This window comes from Miniopterus natalensis, chromosome 12 (genome assembly GCF_054644295.1).
Source record: "Miniopterus natalensis isolate mMinNat1 chromosome 12, mMinNat1.hap1, whole genome shotgun sequence".
Taxonomy (NCBI): domain Eukaryota; kingdom Metazoa; phylum Chordata; class Mammalia; order Chiroptera; family Miniopteridae; genus Miniopterus; species Miniopterus natalensis.
This window is the reverse complement of record NC_142092.1, coordinates 67,701,227-67,718,307: the sequence shown is the minus strand read 5'-3', so window position 1 is coordinate 67,718,307 and position 17,081 is coordinate 67,701,227. Positions and strand designations below refer to the sequence as shown.

General features: G+C 35.8%; 1 protein-coding gene across 2 annotated transcripts in view; it reads right to left on the bottom strand.

The window, feature by feature from the left end:
• The window catches only part of PBX3 (PBX homeobox 3), a 177,044-nt gene that overhangs the window by 29,677 nt on the left and 130,286 nt on the right, over positions 1 to 17,081 (bottom strand). For both annotated transcript variants that reach the window (XM_016210976.2, XM_016210978.2), the window contains exons 3-4: positions 13,196 to 13,437; positions 2,346 to 2,536 (exon numbers count right to left, since the gene is read on the bottom strand). In XM_016210976.2, the coding sequence (XP_016066462.1) occupies positions 2,346 to 2,536; positions 13,196 to 13,437 (433 nt within the window). The remainder of the gene's footprint in view (positions 1 to 2,345; positions 2,537 to 13,195; positions 13,438 to 17,081) is intronic.

The window sequence follows — 17,081 nt, the reverse complement described above, 5'->3', positions numbered from 1 at the left end:
AGTGGTTTTAGCAAATAGTGTAAAACTCAGAGGACAAATTTATGGGCAGAACAGAACACTCACCCCAGACATTTTGGGTGGGTTCAAACTATAGCACTTCCACTACTAGAAGTGCAGACCAGACCTATGCACATTTATTCTTCATTGTTTTGTACTGGTACATGCTTTGGCTTGTCCAATTACCAAAAACATTTGAGTATGGTCTTAACATAAGACCAGAATGAGCAAGGGAATCATCTGTCTGAATGAGCATACTTGCCTCCAGCAGAAAAACCTTCCCTTCTCGGTGCAGAGGACTTGCTAAGAGGCACAAGAATAGATGGAACCAAAGCCCAATACTTGCATTCACTTGAAGGCATAAGAGACACCTCTGTCTCATACTTTACTTATTTTTTAGAAAAATATTCCGTAGAAAATGCCCATTAAGCATTTTCCTAAATTTCATTACCCCTATGGTTCACCACACTCTAAGTGGCTACGCCTCAGCCAGTGTGCAGTGGTGATCAGTCCCAGGGCTGAGTCCCATCAGTATCATGGCACTAACAGTAGTTTCTGTGGGAGACGGGACTCTGCTCCAAGCTCTGCCACCTTCTCATTCTTGCTGTGCTCACTGGCTTGTTAACATACTCTTTTTGGAAGAAAAAATAAATCACTTAGGTGTATACATTATGAATGCAGTTATGTAAAAAAAATAAGCACGCATGTTGACGAAAATGGGAAAGTATCGGCAGAAATAAGGATTGCAATTGTGTTAAGGATTCCTCTATGTTGGAAATACTTTTAAATGTCTTTGTTATATATTGTTTTAGTAAAATGCTCAAAGTTGGCAAACAGTTTTAAAATGTTTACTGTTCTCTGTCACCTCCCTAACTCTTTGAGCTGTTGTAAGTATTAAGTGGAGACCTGGCTGGTATGGCTCAGTTGGCTGGAGCATCATCCAGTGCACCCAAGGTCACAGGTTCGATTACTGGTCAGAGCATATACCCAGGTTGCAGGTTCGATCCTCACGTTGGGGCACATACCATAGTGAGCTTGGTATGTACCCGTTGTTTTTTAAATTGGGAAAAAATTTTTAGAAAATCTTAACAACAACAAAAAAGGAACAGGTCATGTAAGGCCTTAAATGCCAGATTAAGCAGTGTGTATGTGAGTTATCCACATTGCAGAGCTACTGTGGTTTTCAATCAAAGCCATCAGGGCATCATAGCAATGCTATAGAAACAGAAAAGGTATGTGAAGGATGGGCAGGAGGGGAGGAAGGCTAGAGACAGGGAGACTAGGAGGGCACTGTGCTAGTCCAGGTACAAAGCAATGAATATGACTGAGCAGTGCAAGGAAGGATGGAAAGAAAGAGATAATATGAGAAATGTGGAAAACAAAGCACTGGTGAGCTCTAGGGACTGATTTATCATAGAAGAAGGAGCCAAAGGTGACACAGGGATTTGCTTAACTAGGAGCACGGCAGTTAAATTAGGTGGCAGATGCTTCCTTATCTGGCTCTAAGGAAGAGCTCTGGCATGAAGACTGTTCCACACACCTTGCTTTCCAGTTGAGAAGCTAACTTAGTTATTTTCTCTAATACTGTAAAATTTGGATGATAATTATCACCTCTGTCAGACTGCAAGGAAGAGAAAGCCAAACAAAATAGAAACTCATTTCCAAAGCTGAAGACTGATCACAAGCTTTAGCAACGCCCAAGAGGCAGCCCTGCAGAGGCCGCATATTGTAGCAACCTGACAATTCTTTTATTTTGTCACCCGGTAGGTCAAACACACCTTAGACCACTTATCACCTAATTCCTGTGAAACCTGGTGAAAGCTTCAGGTCAAAGGGAAACTTTCATCCTTTTGGGAGAATCTGATAGGCTTTCTTTCTTGATTTGGAAAAACAGAGTTTGGGGCTTTGTGGTAACCACTATTAACTAAAGTACCACTTCCTTCTTAAGAGCATCAGGATTTCCAACTATTCTCTTATAATGGACACAAGCAATGTAACATCAAGAAATTCTTAGAAAACAAACCTTTGTTAAACAAGTAAACTGAAAATTATCCTGAAAAATACTTCTTAGCATCAGATTTGAAAGGCTACATATTCCTAAGTGATTAGCAGCAGCACTAATCCTATCTGTTTCCTGCGTCACCAGATTGGCAGCTAAAGGCACTCCCACTCCCAGACAAGAGGCTTGACAGCAGGCGCCAGGAGGCGAACTACCTGTCCAGCTAGAGAAGAGCTCTTACAGCTACATTAATGGAGTATCTAAAACCAACTGGCCATTTTCAGAGAAATAATATACAAAGAGCAAAAAGAAAAAAAGAGCCACGCGATAGACTTGTGGCCTTACATACCTGGCATCAAGGAACCTTGATCTTAAAATCATAACTGCTTCACAAGTGCTTTGTTTGAGCTGCATCTGAATGGAACTAAATTTTCGATGTATGATGCCCACCATTCTTTCAATCTCTTTTGGGGAAATGGGACGTGTTCTACTCTGCTCTCGGAGAAGGTTCATCACATGTGTAGTGAATTCATTACATGCCTGTAAGGGGGAAAAATCACTCTTTAGAAATCTGGTATTTTATATTATCACGCCCAGACATTAACTCATCTGAATTTCCACCTCATTTGCAGTTGCCAATGGCATGATGCAGTGGGTAGGGTAAGATGAAAACTAAGACATTTGTGAAATGGCAGTGGTAAGTTAGATGGGGCAGCAAGAATTCTGAAACTATGAATGGCCAGACATGCAAGGGGGACACTGCATTCAACTGCCCTTCCCATCCACCCTTGTCCTAGTTCCAAATGAGGTCTTCCCACTGGGAGATGCTCTCTATCAACTCTTATAGATACACAAATATATGTTCATTGTTAATAATAAGCACCTTCTAATTTCTCTGGGGTTTTACATTTATTCAACAAATGTTTACTGAAGGACTATGAAATTCAAACTCTTCCAAGTGCTATTAAGGAACACAGAAATGAGCAAGATACAGATCTGGCGTTCAGTGTGATAAAAATATATAATAAAACTAATTCTCAAACAAGGCAGCCAATGCAAAGTGTCGCAGGACGACAGGAATAAGTGCTTCCTAGGTTCCAAGGAGGGAGTGTTCTCATCTGGAAGCAGCGCTCACATCAGGCTGCAAGGCACACATGACATTTGGGCTTTGAAGAACAGGTAGGATTTATGAAAGGTGGATAAAGATAGGAATCAGGAGGAATTCCAGGTGCAAGAAAAACCCTGGATATAATGGTATGTGGCAAGTTCAGAGAATTGAGAGACTATGTAGAGAAGAGGGGATTCAGGTTTGTGTTAGCATATAAAGGCCCTGAATACCAAGCATGCCAGTGTCCTTAGTATAATTTAGCTGTGGTGTGGGCCCTACTAGTGGACATGAGCCATCCCTGGAAGATGGGTAAGGCAGCTCAACTCTTCAGGGGAGGGGCAAATCCTGATCAGATTTGGGTCTTAAATCAGATTTTAGGTAACAATCCTCAGCCGGTTTCTTTCAGTTCACCTATACTCTTTTACACCTACAAAACCATGTAACTGGGTCTACACTGAAATCCAGTACTGCTTGGGTAAATAAAGTTATCAGTTATACCCTTGAATAAAAAGAACATCTTTTGGCATTTTCGTTAAAAAGGCAAGACAGAGATTTTGCATCTTACTGCACAGATGCCCCTGGTAGGGCGAGCAGACAGAACTATCATTGATCACGGCAAGACACATTTTTAAGCTATAATAATGTCCACCTCCCTAAAGATATCCTGAACATTGCTCACATCTAGCACTTGATGGTTTTTCTAACTGCTCATTAGAGAACTAACCTTTCAAGTGCACTGGGTGTTTCAGTTACTCTAAGCTTTTATGGAGCTTTTCCATAAATATTTCTAAGGTAAGGTAAAATGAGTCATGCTTACCAGTTAAAGTTTTTTACATGTTTTAAGTCTTAAGAAATTTAAAATTCTTGTGAGTAGTGAGTGACATTATGTCATACTTATAGGATTCTTCAGAGTGTAAAACTGTATAATACACAAAGGAGGCATCCAATAAACAACTACTGATTGGTGGGTTTTCTATTACAATTCAAGAGCAATGTTAATTAGCCTTAAATACATTATCCCTCAACTGCAAGGGCAGAGTTCTTACCCTGCAGCCCACAGGGAAGTTTAGAGTGCCCGTGTCTCCCAGACAGGTTATACAAGTGTGTGCACGTGGTATTTCCTGAAGGGACAATTTGTGGAGTTTTTGTTTTCTTTTCAATTTGGATTCTTAGACAGTCTATAACTAAAAAAGGCTAAGAATTGTTGTCTTAGATTTGACACCAAAAAAATATTAAGGAACTCTGCAACTCTAAAACCAGAAGCCTTCCTATCTCTAAGGAAACCAAAATAAAAGTAAATTTAAGATTTTCCTTGTTTATTGTCATTTTAAACTATCTTATGCAGAGCTAAAAAGAAGTGGTCGCCCTGCCAAGAACTATGTCTATTTTTTCTTGCACCTTTCCCTAAAGAGATGTACATTTAATTTCAAAATTATATAATTTGACAAACTTCCAGCCCTTAGTTTTCTCACCAGTAAAATGAACAAAATTAAACTAGAACTGTTTCCCCAAATTAGGATCAACAAATTCTATAGCTAGTTCCAGAAAATGCTAATGCATGACCCAATAATATATTATGTTTGGGTAATGTGGTATTAACCAAAATTTTAAAAGGTTCCTTTTTATTTTTGCAGGATTCTCAGTACTTCTGTTATGTCAATTGCATAGTAAATCTTCAAAGGGGAATGGTGTATTCAACTTTTCCCAAGTAAATTTGATCACAAAACCTCTATTCTCTAGAGTAGTGCTATCCAACAGAAATATACTACGAGCCACATAAGAAATTGTTAAATTCTCTAGCAGCTGCATTAAAAATAAAATCAGGTGAAATTAATTTTAACATTTTATTTAACCCAATATATAAAAAATATTAACATCTGAACACATAATAAATATTTTAAAAACTGTTAATGAGGCACGTTACATTCTTTTTTCATACACTTTGAAATCTAGTATGTATTTTACATTTAGAGCACATCTCAGTTCAGACTGGCCAGATTTCAAGGCTCAATAGCTACGTGTGACTAGTGGCAACTATATTGGACAGCACTGCGTAGCTTGCAGACCAATGTGCTATAAAAAACTCTTTAATAAACAGTATATTAAGTAATCTTTGATGTTTCTTTTTTTATTCTTCACTATCAGGCATTCATACAAATACACACACACACAAAAAGACAGATTCACTTAGAATATCCTTAATGAAGCAAGAGAAATTATTCATTTTACTGTATTCTCAACACTTGACTAAGTATTTAATATTCTGTATGACAAACGGGAAGCACACAAAAAATACTTCTCTGTATACTGATGGATAGTTATTCAAGAAAAAGCATTGTGTGGTTGTTTAAGTTGTGTGCAAAGCTGTTTTTCACGGAACACTATTATTTGAGAGCAAAATAGACAAATTATGATTATTCAGTTTTGGGTATTTGGCAGATGTTTTCTCAAAAATGATCCAAGTGAACATGTCACATCAAAGAAAACAGCTGATAGTAGTTGTGCCAGTGTTGAAATTTGAGTGAAAATTGTAATTTTGAAAAACTTCCATCCACTACTATAAGCCTGACAGTTTCCCATTAGACTTTCTGATTGTTTGGCACTGGTACTGATAAATATGATATTTTGATATTATATAATGAAATGTGTCAACACTGGAAGATATACCCAGTGAACTGGTATTTTCCAAATGATCAATGCATGAGGTTACAAAAGCACGCACGGGTAGAAGATCCATTCAAAGTGCAAACTAGACCAATGGATTTGAAAGGAACAAGGTATAATGAGTCAATTAATATGGTTTCAGACTCCACATTGTAACTAATATTTAAGAAACAGTAACTTGTCAAGTTTTAGTGTAATATCAGAAAAATATCCACAGTTACATAAAAAGGCTATTAGTAGCCCTGGCTGGTGTGGCTCACTTGGTTGTGCATCGTTCCATGCCCCAAAAGGTTGCCAGGTCAATTCCCAGTCAAAAGCACATGCCCAGGTTTTGGGCTAGATCCCTGGTAGGGGGCATGAAGGAAGCAGCTGATGGATGTTACTTATACTTTCATATCGATGTTTCTCTCTCTCTCCCTCTCCCTTCCTCTGTCTCTAAAAATCAATAAACTGTTCTTTAAAAAAAATAGGCTATTAATATATTCCTCCCTTTTCCAATGACATATGTGTGAGGCCAGATGTTCCTCATATACTTTAACCATATGACTGACTGCAGAAGTGCACGTGAGAATCCAGGTGACTTCTATTAAATCCAACATTAAAGAGCTTTGCAAAAATGTAAAAACAGTGCCATTCTTCTCACTGAATTTTGATTTTGGGGGGGGGGGGTTAAGTGCTAAAGTTAACATAATGGTTTATTATTGTTATTTTTAAATTAATAAATACTTTTAATTTCTAGTATATTAAATACTGATAGATGCAACCAACCCAGTGAAAGCTCTTAAGGGGTCTCCAATAATTTTTAAGAGTCTAAGTTCTAATAACAAAAAGTTTGAGAAATGCTATACTAGAGCATGGAAGCATTTCTTATTTGCACATATAACAGTGCTAATTCCTACAAATTAGCTTACACATTATGGTAACAAACATCTATGTCATGCTGTATGTCTTGATAAATAATTCGAGACTCGTGTGAATGATACCTTAGATGTTAGCTCTCCTAGTATTTCTCTGGCTGTATTTTAATCTCTCCAGAATGAATGTTTGCCTATGGTTTCTAAGAAGCAAAGACTCTTGGGGGTAGGGCGGAGACAACAACAACAAAAAATGGTTAAAAGCAAAAACTTTCTGCATCTAAAAACTCATAATTTTCTAAAACATTTGCTGAATGTCTTGCAACTTATTAAGTGAAGTCATCTATGAATGCAAATGCTGATTAGCAATTTGGCAATAGCCCAACAGTCACAGAATTCACATAGCTTTTCTTTAAACCAGTAGTTCATACATGATTAATTAGAACATCTCATTTATGTAGTGTGCACTTTAGCTCATTACTCTAAGTAAAATTCGTTAAGTATTTACATTTAGATAATTAAAATCTGGGTACACCCTTAAGAAAGATGCATACACTTTAGGCAAAGTGATTTTTTTCCTTTATACCACTGAAAGTAAATTACAGCCTCATTTACAGCCTCATCTGTACCAGTTTCAGAGCAGAACACAGTACTGCCTCATTTTCTGTTCCTTAAAAGGTATACATTTTTAAAACATATAAATGCAGTAAGAATGGTCAAATGATTAGAGAGTTGTTTTGAAGGGCCGCCCATCAATGCTGTTTATAATGTGGAGTGCTCACTTCAAACATTTATCATATCCTCCAGCGTACCTCCAAGACTATGTTATTAAAATAGACATTGGATTCCTTGAATTTTCTAATTTAGAGTAATAGCAGACACCTCTTTTTATTTTAATCCAGCTGCTGAAAACTACCTAGGATGCTTTTTTTTTTGGTTTGTGTTTTAAAATATACATGGTAATAACAGAGTTAAGTGAACATAAAGCATGGAAGACTTCATATAATAAAAATAGTTTTAATCAATTCTTAACATGAGTCTTCCTTTTTGCCATTTGCTCCTTTCTTCTTAAAATTCCAAACCAAAAAATATTTGAGAACTTAAAAATATTTGGATTTTTTATACTGTTTTTAATGACATTTGTTGGCTAGTCAATTGTCTCCTCAATATTCATACCTATTTGGTTTATACTCAAAGTTTTCAGCATTTTGTTGTTTTGTGGTGGTGTTGTTTTCAGTTGTGAATTCAAAATTCAACCCCTTTCTTAGCCTGTAAATTCAGATCATTGAATATAAAAATGTAAAATCAAACAAAGAGCAAGCACTGATTTTAAAGGAAGTTTTTAAATGTTTCAGTGATCAGATCTAAAAATTGAATTGGTCTTTTGTAACCATCTAGAGAAGTTAATCATAGATAACAGATCATAATACCACCTATTCTAAAATCTACTTTTCAAGAAAGGATAAATCTCTATTAAAAATCAATGCCTCTCAAATTTGCATAAATCCATTTTCTAGATGTCTTTATAACCTTACAAGCAACTCTAGTCCAATATTATAGATTTTGTATTTATGAAATGTTTATTATTAAATCAACAAATTCTTCATTTAAAGATTCTTTTTAAGCCAACTAGAATGAAACCAATATGCAACGGTGAAATATCTATTGTACTTCAACATTTCTTACCTAATTACATAGATTAGGGCCCTATCTCATGAGGGTTTTGTAAGGATTATATTATGTAATATATGTATGTTAAGTTCTTTGCATAGAATCTAGAACATAATTAATACTTAATAAATGGCAGTTATTATTGACAATGAAAATGGCAATTTAATGAAATTCATATTTTTGTGTGTGTTAATTCTGCAAGCAAGTCCCTACTTTGATTACCTAATACATAATATAGTTCTGCCCTCCCACTGCCTGACTACAAACACTGCTTCCAAAGTAGAATAAAAAAAAAAAAAGAGAGTACTCAAATATAAAACAATTCACTCACTAATCAAGTTTATGGTCAAAGATACATTTGGTGCACAGCGTCAATAAACTAGAAACTTGGAGATAAAAAAGGGAACACTCAGACACTCCTTCCAGTCAAGGAAGTGACCCAGCATGAAAACAGAAGTAAAACCCTTCAAATCCTTCCTCTGGAACAATGAATGACAAAGCCTTGCTTGGGAAAATGAAATAGAAAGTTTATATCAGGTGGTAACCTTTTGTCTTTCCTGCTTAACTATTAAAAATAAATGGCAAAATGCAATTAGGAGTCTGTAGGCTACACAAGCTCTAATGTAATAACATCAGGACTTTTTTAAGCCTGATAAAAATAAAAATTAAATTCTTTATAAGCAAAGATTTTGCCAGGAGATTTAAGTATATAATGCTGAGATTCCTCAAAGAGCCCAAGGCCATTCCTTTACAATGGTTTAGGTTCCACACTCACTCTCCATTCCCCCAACAACACTCAGTAATCCGAAAGTCCTCTAGTATCTAAACAGTACCTAGATTGGTCTTGAGCACATTCAGTGTATATGCTTGGCTCCAATGCCTTACCTGATTTGAGGTGAATTCATTCGACATCTGTGAACTCAGAACGCAGGTTCCCAGATGCTTGGAGAGGGTTGGGGACCCTTACAACACTTTCGCCTTCGGCAAAAATGTATTTCAATATAATTATAGTAGATAGCTTTCAATATGTCATCTCTATTATAGCAGCTATAAATTATGAAGTGAATTGCCTGTGTACAAGCATTTCTTCTGGTACAAGCAAAGTGGGAGAGCTGCATAGGGCATGATATATCTTTTTTGTTTTAACTGAGAGCAAATGTCTAAGTCAAATTTCATTTGCAAATACCAATGTGTCCATTTCGCTTTGGTAGAGAGGTAAAGGAGCCAAGAAGGCCTTCAATTCTTAAAAACAGGCTTCCCAGAAACCTTGGCTAAAGTTCATTAGGAACTCACCTATTCTAATAGTTGGGCCTTTAATTATAAGAGCATATTTGAAAGGGAATGTAAAGGCATTTTTCAAAACTTCTAACTAATTAACAAGAAAAATAAGCAACCAGGTTTTTGTCCAACTAAAGGGGGAGGCAATGCGCCCAAGACAAGTAGAATAAGACAGGTGCTCCAGCGCTGGGAAATGATCATAGTCCTGGTTGGTGTGAGGACCAACAAGAGGAAAGTGAAACAGTTTTGCTCCCGTTGGAGCAGTAATCACATTCAAGAACCTCACTCTAATATATATCCTATGCCTAATGTTTTTCAAAAGGGTTCATAAGTGAATTTAGATGATTATCACCAAAATTCTTTGCACCTAAGCCTATGTAATGGAGACATATGATCAAAGGACATTTTATAGAGGAAAAAAAAAGGACAGTATTTTAAAGATAGTACCATTCCTAAAACACACATAAAACTGAGAGCCTTGCAGCTTGGATTTAATTTTGCTCAAACTGTATCTCTAGTCTGCTTAGCTTTGTAAATGCGGCTATGTTTATAAGGTACTTTAATTTACGGCAGTGGTGGTGTGTGTTAATTTTATGGCAATCTAAATCTAAACAGGCTTCAGATACATTTTCATTACAGCTTCATTGCAAAACACAGTAGAGTGAACAGCTCTAGATTCCAAAGTAGTTTATTTCTTTTAGTAAAAGACTCAACCAAATTTTCTGATGAAGCCTCTGCCTTAACATACATGTTCTTCCTATTTACAAATAAGCTTTCTCTCACTCAGAGTACCTGTGTTCACTTTTAGAAAGAAAACTTTCTGCAGTGATTAAAATATTTGGGGGTTTTGTTGTTGTTTTTTGTTGTTTTTTCCATCTCTACTCTGATCCCATTCCAAATGCAATCCAACACGGGCAAATCACAGAAAACCAGAATGTACCAGAATTATTTCCCAATTTGACATAAGTAGCAGCATAATTCAATGAAAAAGGCAGGCATATTATCAGAAACAGATTTCAATGCCTGATTCTAACACTAACTAGACATGTGACACTCGACAAATAACTTAACCTGAGTCTCATTTTCTCATTCGTAAAATGGAAATTATAATACCATCTATTTTAGGAATGTTACCCTTTCATCTCACTTAGCTCTGCTTAGCCCTTCTAGTAATACTAAAACATATCCCTGAAAGGTCTATCCCACATAAGGACCTATATCCCAAAGATTTAAAAAGAAAAGTTGACTATCTTATGTTAAAACTCACAGAAGAGCTATAAAAGCCACCCCACGGACAACTCAAGAAAATTAACTGTGACTGTTATTTGTAAAACAATTCAGAACCTAAAGCAGAAAATTGGTAAACTAAAATCCTGTTGAATCAGCCAACTAGTCTTCATATTCCATCTATTTATTTGTCCATAATACTGCACTGATTTAATTTATCTATATTCTTCCCTTCTGAAAGTGTTAAAAATGAGAAAAGAAATATACATTTAAGAAGTTATTAGGCCACTAAATATATCTAAAAATAAGGCTCATGATTACATTCTAAAACTCATATTTTCAAATATATTTAATCCAAAAATACTCAGTGTAGATTAATTTATGAAGAACTTGTATGTACATGTGTATTTTTAAAGCACAGAAAACAAAACAACAACAACAAAAAATCCCAAACCCTGTGACACTGACTGGTGCCAGCTTCACCCAACTCCCAACAGGGCAGAAGGAGAAAATAAGGAGGCTGATGGGAAGGGATGTGGTAGGAGGCAGTAAGGAGGCATCTTAACTCCTCAGCCAGAAGAGCAGAGCCACCTGGCCCAACACGACAGAGCTTTCCATGCAAGGTGACTGGTGGTGTTTATTAAGCATGTACAGACGTATTTAACATAAAGTTATGCAATTAGGATATTACTACAAATCAGAGTCATTGCCACTGTTTATGCTCAGGGCAACCTTTTCAACCATGACTTCTTTTGTTTACTCTCAATTAGTCATGTGTCAGATCAGAAAGTTCCTTTCTTTTCCAGGTACATACGTAAGATAATTTCTCTAAAATTCTTATTTGAACATCAGCCACCAAAAACTATTCCTGCAAATGAGACTAGAAATACAGTCTGAGATCCCAGAAAGTCCTATTCAGAAAAAACAATAATACCTTATAAGATTAATTTATGTTGCATTTTAACATAGGACTACACAAATCCTTCTACCCTCCCTCAGAACACACTCACCTCTAGGAAAGAGTCCAGCATTTGCTTAATACCACCATAGCCAGCATATTAGAGAAGGCAGTGAAAAAAATAACATATACAACTGAAACTATACAGGGAACTTGGAAGGAAAATCAGTATTAAAACCGACCAGGACTTCTGCATCACATTAAGGGTGACTGGGCTTTAAGACATACCTGACTACACAGTGAAGTATTTACAGGTGAAATGGGATGGTGCCTAAGACTGCTGTAAAGTACTCCACCAAAAAAAAGGGGGCTTGGGGCGTGAGGGAGAAATAGGCAAAATAAGACTGACAAAATGTTAATATATATTTATCTGGGTGATGGGTATACCTAGGCAGTTCCTTATTTTAGATTTGACTTGATAATAATATAAAACAGCCAATTCACAACTGCTTTTTGACCTAAAAACTTGGCAACTGCATAGGATTTGACTTAATAATATTCTCTTTATTATGGGGTACATTTAAACATTTTCATATAATGTTTTCTTTAATTACCTTCCAGTGAAAATTCCTCAAACTAAGCAGGTTTTCAAGCTTAAACTAACAACTAAAATAAGTTCAAAATGAACTATGAACATTTTACCTTTTTCCACTGAATCTAAGAGTTACTTATTTCCCCCCACATTTTAACATCTCTGAAGTTTGGAATCATTTTACAATCAATGGCATGTTATAGTTCAACTGGGCAGTGTTAATTTTTGTTTGATGGTACATAAAAAAAGATACAGTTTAAAATCAAAGGTATCTTAGATTCAATGAAATATGGTTAATATAATTGCTGAGAATAGCATTTTTAATCCATACACTCTAATCAGGAATTTAGCACATAATGCCTAGTATTCCCTGCCCCAGGTTAATTATCTTGGAAGGTCTCCTCCTCAGAGAGACAGGCCAGAACCTGCTTACTTTGTGAAGTTAGCTCCTTCCCCTATGGTATGGCACAATCCATAAGAATTCCTATTTTATTGTAAAGCTCATAGCATAGGAGGAAAATCTCACTATACAGTGCTTCCCTTTAAAATTTGTCACAGCTTATGAAAAAGGCCAGTGCATAAATGTTAATGATACAAGCTCTGAAGAGCACAAAGTGGTGAGGTTAGAAGGTAAGGATGGCTGCAGGTGTGGTAGTAAGGACATGTGAATGTGAGGAATGAATAAAACTAAAGTAGATGGGATAAAATAGTTTAACTTCACCTCTAAAAATCTCAAAGGGACTTCATTTCATGAATCCAACCATTCATTTAGATTTTAGCATTGACCTTATTTATTTCACTCTTTGTGTTAACACCTACCCCTCACAGCCCTCAGAATTGGTTAGTGCAGTCTAATAGCAGAGCAATAGAGGGTTTGGGCAGGACTATGAGAGTGGCGGCTGCTGACCTGTTCATATTTCTCCAGTTCTGTGTGATAGATTTGTCTGATCTGGGTCAATTTGGCTCTGTAATCTGAGTGTTCAATAGAGTTATCTGAAGAACCTCCAGAGGCTGCCGCGGCTGCAGCTGCTGCCGCCGATCCCCCACCTTTCTCAGGACCTGAAACCCCTTCTGCCAAAAGCATATTGTCCAGTCTCATTAGCTGGGGATCGGGAGGGTCCTCCTCCTGGGCTCCTCTGATGCTGAGACCTTCAAGGAAAGAGACAGACAGACAGACAGACAGAGAGAAGAAGCGAGAAACAGGACAAACAGTGTGAGTATTTTATTTATTCAAGAAAATGATCAAACAACATCAGTGTACTACAATTCATGCTGAGAATTTCATTGTTCACATTTTATCAATAAGCATATGTATGAAAATTCTTTTCACGATAATATTTACATGCATCCCAGAATTTCTAAGACCACCCCTTCTCAATTTATCCCAGATTGGATCCTTGAGAAAATGTAGCCCTGGCTTCCAGAATATTCTGACATCCAATCTTCCCAAATTTAGGTGATAATAGCATAAAATGGAAAGAGGGTAAAGAACTCAATATTCTGATTTAGGAAAAAATCATCCAAGGAGATTTAAAAAAAAAACAAAAAAAACTGAAAAAAAGGTGGTTGTTCCACTTCTCTATAGAAGAACAAAAATTTAAATCTCATAGGAATTAATTCACAAGCTATATCCAAAAATTTAAAAATAAACAGGATCAGATGGGTTTCTCTATTATGTAATTTCAGGGGGAGAAGAGAAATATATACATTATGAGGTAATTAGCTATGCTTTAAAGATATATATTTATTAAATGCATTTGTTAAGGAATTGTCAACAAACTATAAAACTAGGACACTAAATACAGTATTAAAAATGTACCATCAACATGGCAATACGGTGCTGGGCACAGTAGTCTCAATCTAATTTTGCTTTTAAATAAAGAACTTCCTAAGTGATGCCCAGTCAGCACCTCATCTGAGTACTATAGATCACAGCTGACAATTCGTAGGTTTAATCAGGTCACACAGGCTTTCTGCCAAGATGTTTTCAACAACACAGAAGACAAAGTTTTAAAATAATTATCACTGTATAAAAAGCACTGGAGTCATGACAGCTCAAAATCAGCATTTTCATTAATGTGTAACATAATCTAAAATATCCCAGCCCAATTAATCTCTGTAAATCTATTTAAAAGCAGGTTCCTCACACTAGTTACAAGGCATCCTGGGGAAAGGGGAAAGGAAGTTGGCATCTTTCATGTCTGCATTTGGATTCTGCCTTTTCCGTCTGTGCCCGTTGTTTATCCACAGTGGTGCACACTCTGTATCTAGTGCAACTTACATGACAGTAACATCTATAAGCTGCCAAGTACTCAACTGAGCACCAGCTCTGCAACTTTATATGCTAACCTAAAACTACCATCAATTCTTTTAAGAACAGATTTCATTCCTAGATGTCCTGAATTACACCCACAGCAGGAGAGAGCTCTTGGCTGTCTTAACTCAAATGCACAACTTTAATTTCCTCCCTCAAAACACTTTAAAGCAGTCACTTTCATTTAAAAATATACTTCAGAATAATTTCAACTGGGTAATAAAACTAACTCAAAATAATTTAAAATTATGTCTGTTGCCTATAGAGGTAAATAAATAAGGTTTGAAAACTAATATACTAAGACAATAATTCATTTAGGGAACCAAAAAGTTAGGTTAACTCCCTTAAATAAGATAAAATCAGTATCAGTACATGGCTGATAATTAAAGATAGACAAACATGTATTTGCTATGTCTTCTAGACCTAGAAGAAACTGCCAAATATTGGTTATGTTGGTATTTTTAACATCTTTCATTTTCTTTCCTTCTAATTCATTTTATTAGATGTTAAAATTTCATGGCCTAGACACACTTATAGTTTCACATAGCAAGTTTTTTTGTGCCTTTGACATGCAGTAAGTACTCACTGAGCAACCTCTTACCTGGCACTTTAGGCTCTGTTTCGTTTTGTATTATTCATTTGGGAGTTCCTTACATTTCTCCTTTTTAAACTAAATATTTTTTAACATTTTTGTGTTTTGTTTTGTTTTGTTATATTTACACAGATAACGGTGCTTCTCCTGGAAATGTGCTTTATCTACCTTCAAGATTCCTCAGGCTGCTAGTTTTCCCATTGTACTTAGAGTTACTGATCTTTTCCTATGAAAATTTGGTGAGGTTCTTTAATAGTAGATCAACATCCATAGACAAAATCATTACATTTCCCTGCACATGTGTGGCACACAAGAGAGGATGCTCAATGACTAATTCACAAGAAAGCAGGGAGACAGAATGAAATTCGTCAGGAAGAAATGCAAGACACAAATTAATTAGCGATCTATGGCACTTTCATACGTACCTAATATGCATATAAACCAACACCACCATACCAATAGGAAGCAACCCTTAAACTCAAAAGTAGTGAACACAAATAAAAATAATTATAAGTATTTGCATCTGGCATAATATTTTACCCTTGTATTAAGTAACACCTAAAATCATAAGTAAATCAACACTTTGGTGTTTACTTCAAATACAGGAAAAGTGTTTTAATGTAATCCTTCTGCATTTACTTTATAAATGATGTACATGAAGTCTAATCAGAAAAATCATTTCCTAACAAAAAGTTCACACTCCTGAGGATGAAAAGTACTACAGCACTTTGCAATTAGGCAACATCACGAAGGCTATTTTATCAATACTGAGGTCATTGTCATAACTATACTGTAATTCCTCATTTCACGTCATCAGTAGGTTCGGTAACTATAAGCAAAACAACAACGTATAAGGAAACTAATTTTACCATAGGATAACTGATATAAACAAGAGTCAAGTTCCTACTGAATCTCATCAATGTTACAATGAAACGTTATTTGAGAGCGGGCTGTAGTTGGGAAAGTGAATCAAATCTTGGATCTTTAAACAGTAATAACCTAGTTTCCAGTTATTTTTTAATTTGAATATTTCTGTTTATTTTCTTGTTTCTTTTTTTCTTTACTTCTTATTTATTTTCTTTAAATTACTATTTCATTCGTCATCCTACCTATTAACTCGCTATTACTTGGCTTGCTAAACTGCCAAAGTCACACATGGCTTCCAATTATAACACCTTCTCCTCTGGGCACCTATAAACATTTTAATGAACCTAAATTTGCAAGGGCCAGAATGAACCGGACTGTGGTTTTCAAAAGATCTTGATCATCTTCAAACTAAAACTTGGAAAAACAATAATTTAAAAATTGGTCATTCTTGTTTTTAATCCAAAATGTATACTGGAACATTTACAGAGAATTATAAAGTTTTACATCTAGGCTTGGTTAAAATAGCATTATAAAGTTAAAAAAAAAACCAAAAAGCCCTATTTGCAATCTACTTATAACCACAACATTCATTTCAGTATCCCTAAGATTTAGACAAATCATATAAACACAGTAAAACATTGTTTAACAATGAACTTGGCTTTGTTATAAGCCCACAGTTTTTGCATATCTTTCAGCAAATCCTAATTAGCTGTCTTTCAACATGCTGTGCACCTGCCCCACAGATAATGGGAGAGAGCATCTGCATAGACGACTGCATTCAGAGGGCAATAAATAAATTACGGGTCAAAATTATTACAAAGCTTCTTCCGAATAAACGCATACCCTTCACAATACTAAGCTGCAGATGTGAAAAGTACCTAAAGCCCACTCAAATGGTATGATTATGGGGCTGTTGGAGTTTAATAATCTGACTGTAATTCAGGCATTTTCAACAGCTCATTAAGGGTTCATTAATATATAGGCAAGCTTTTGAATTATAAATAAGCAGATTAGAAATCT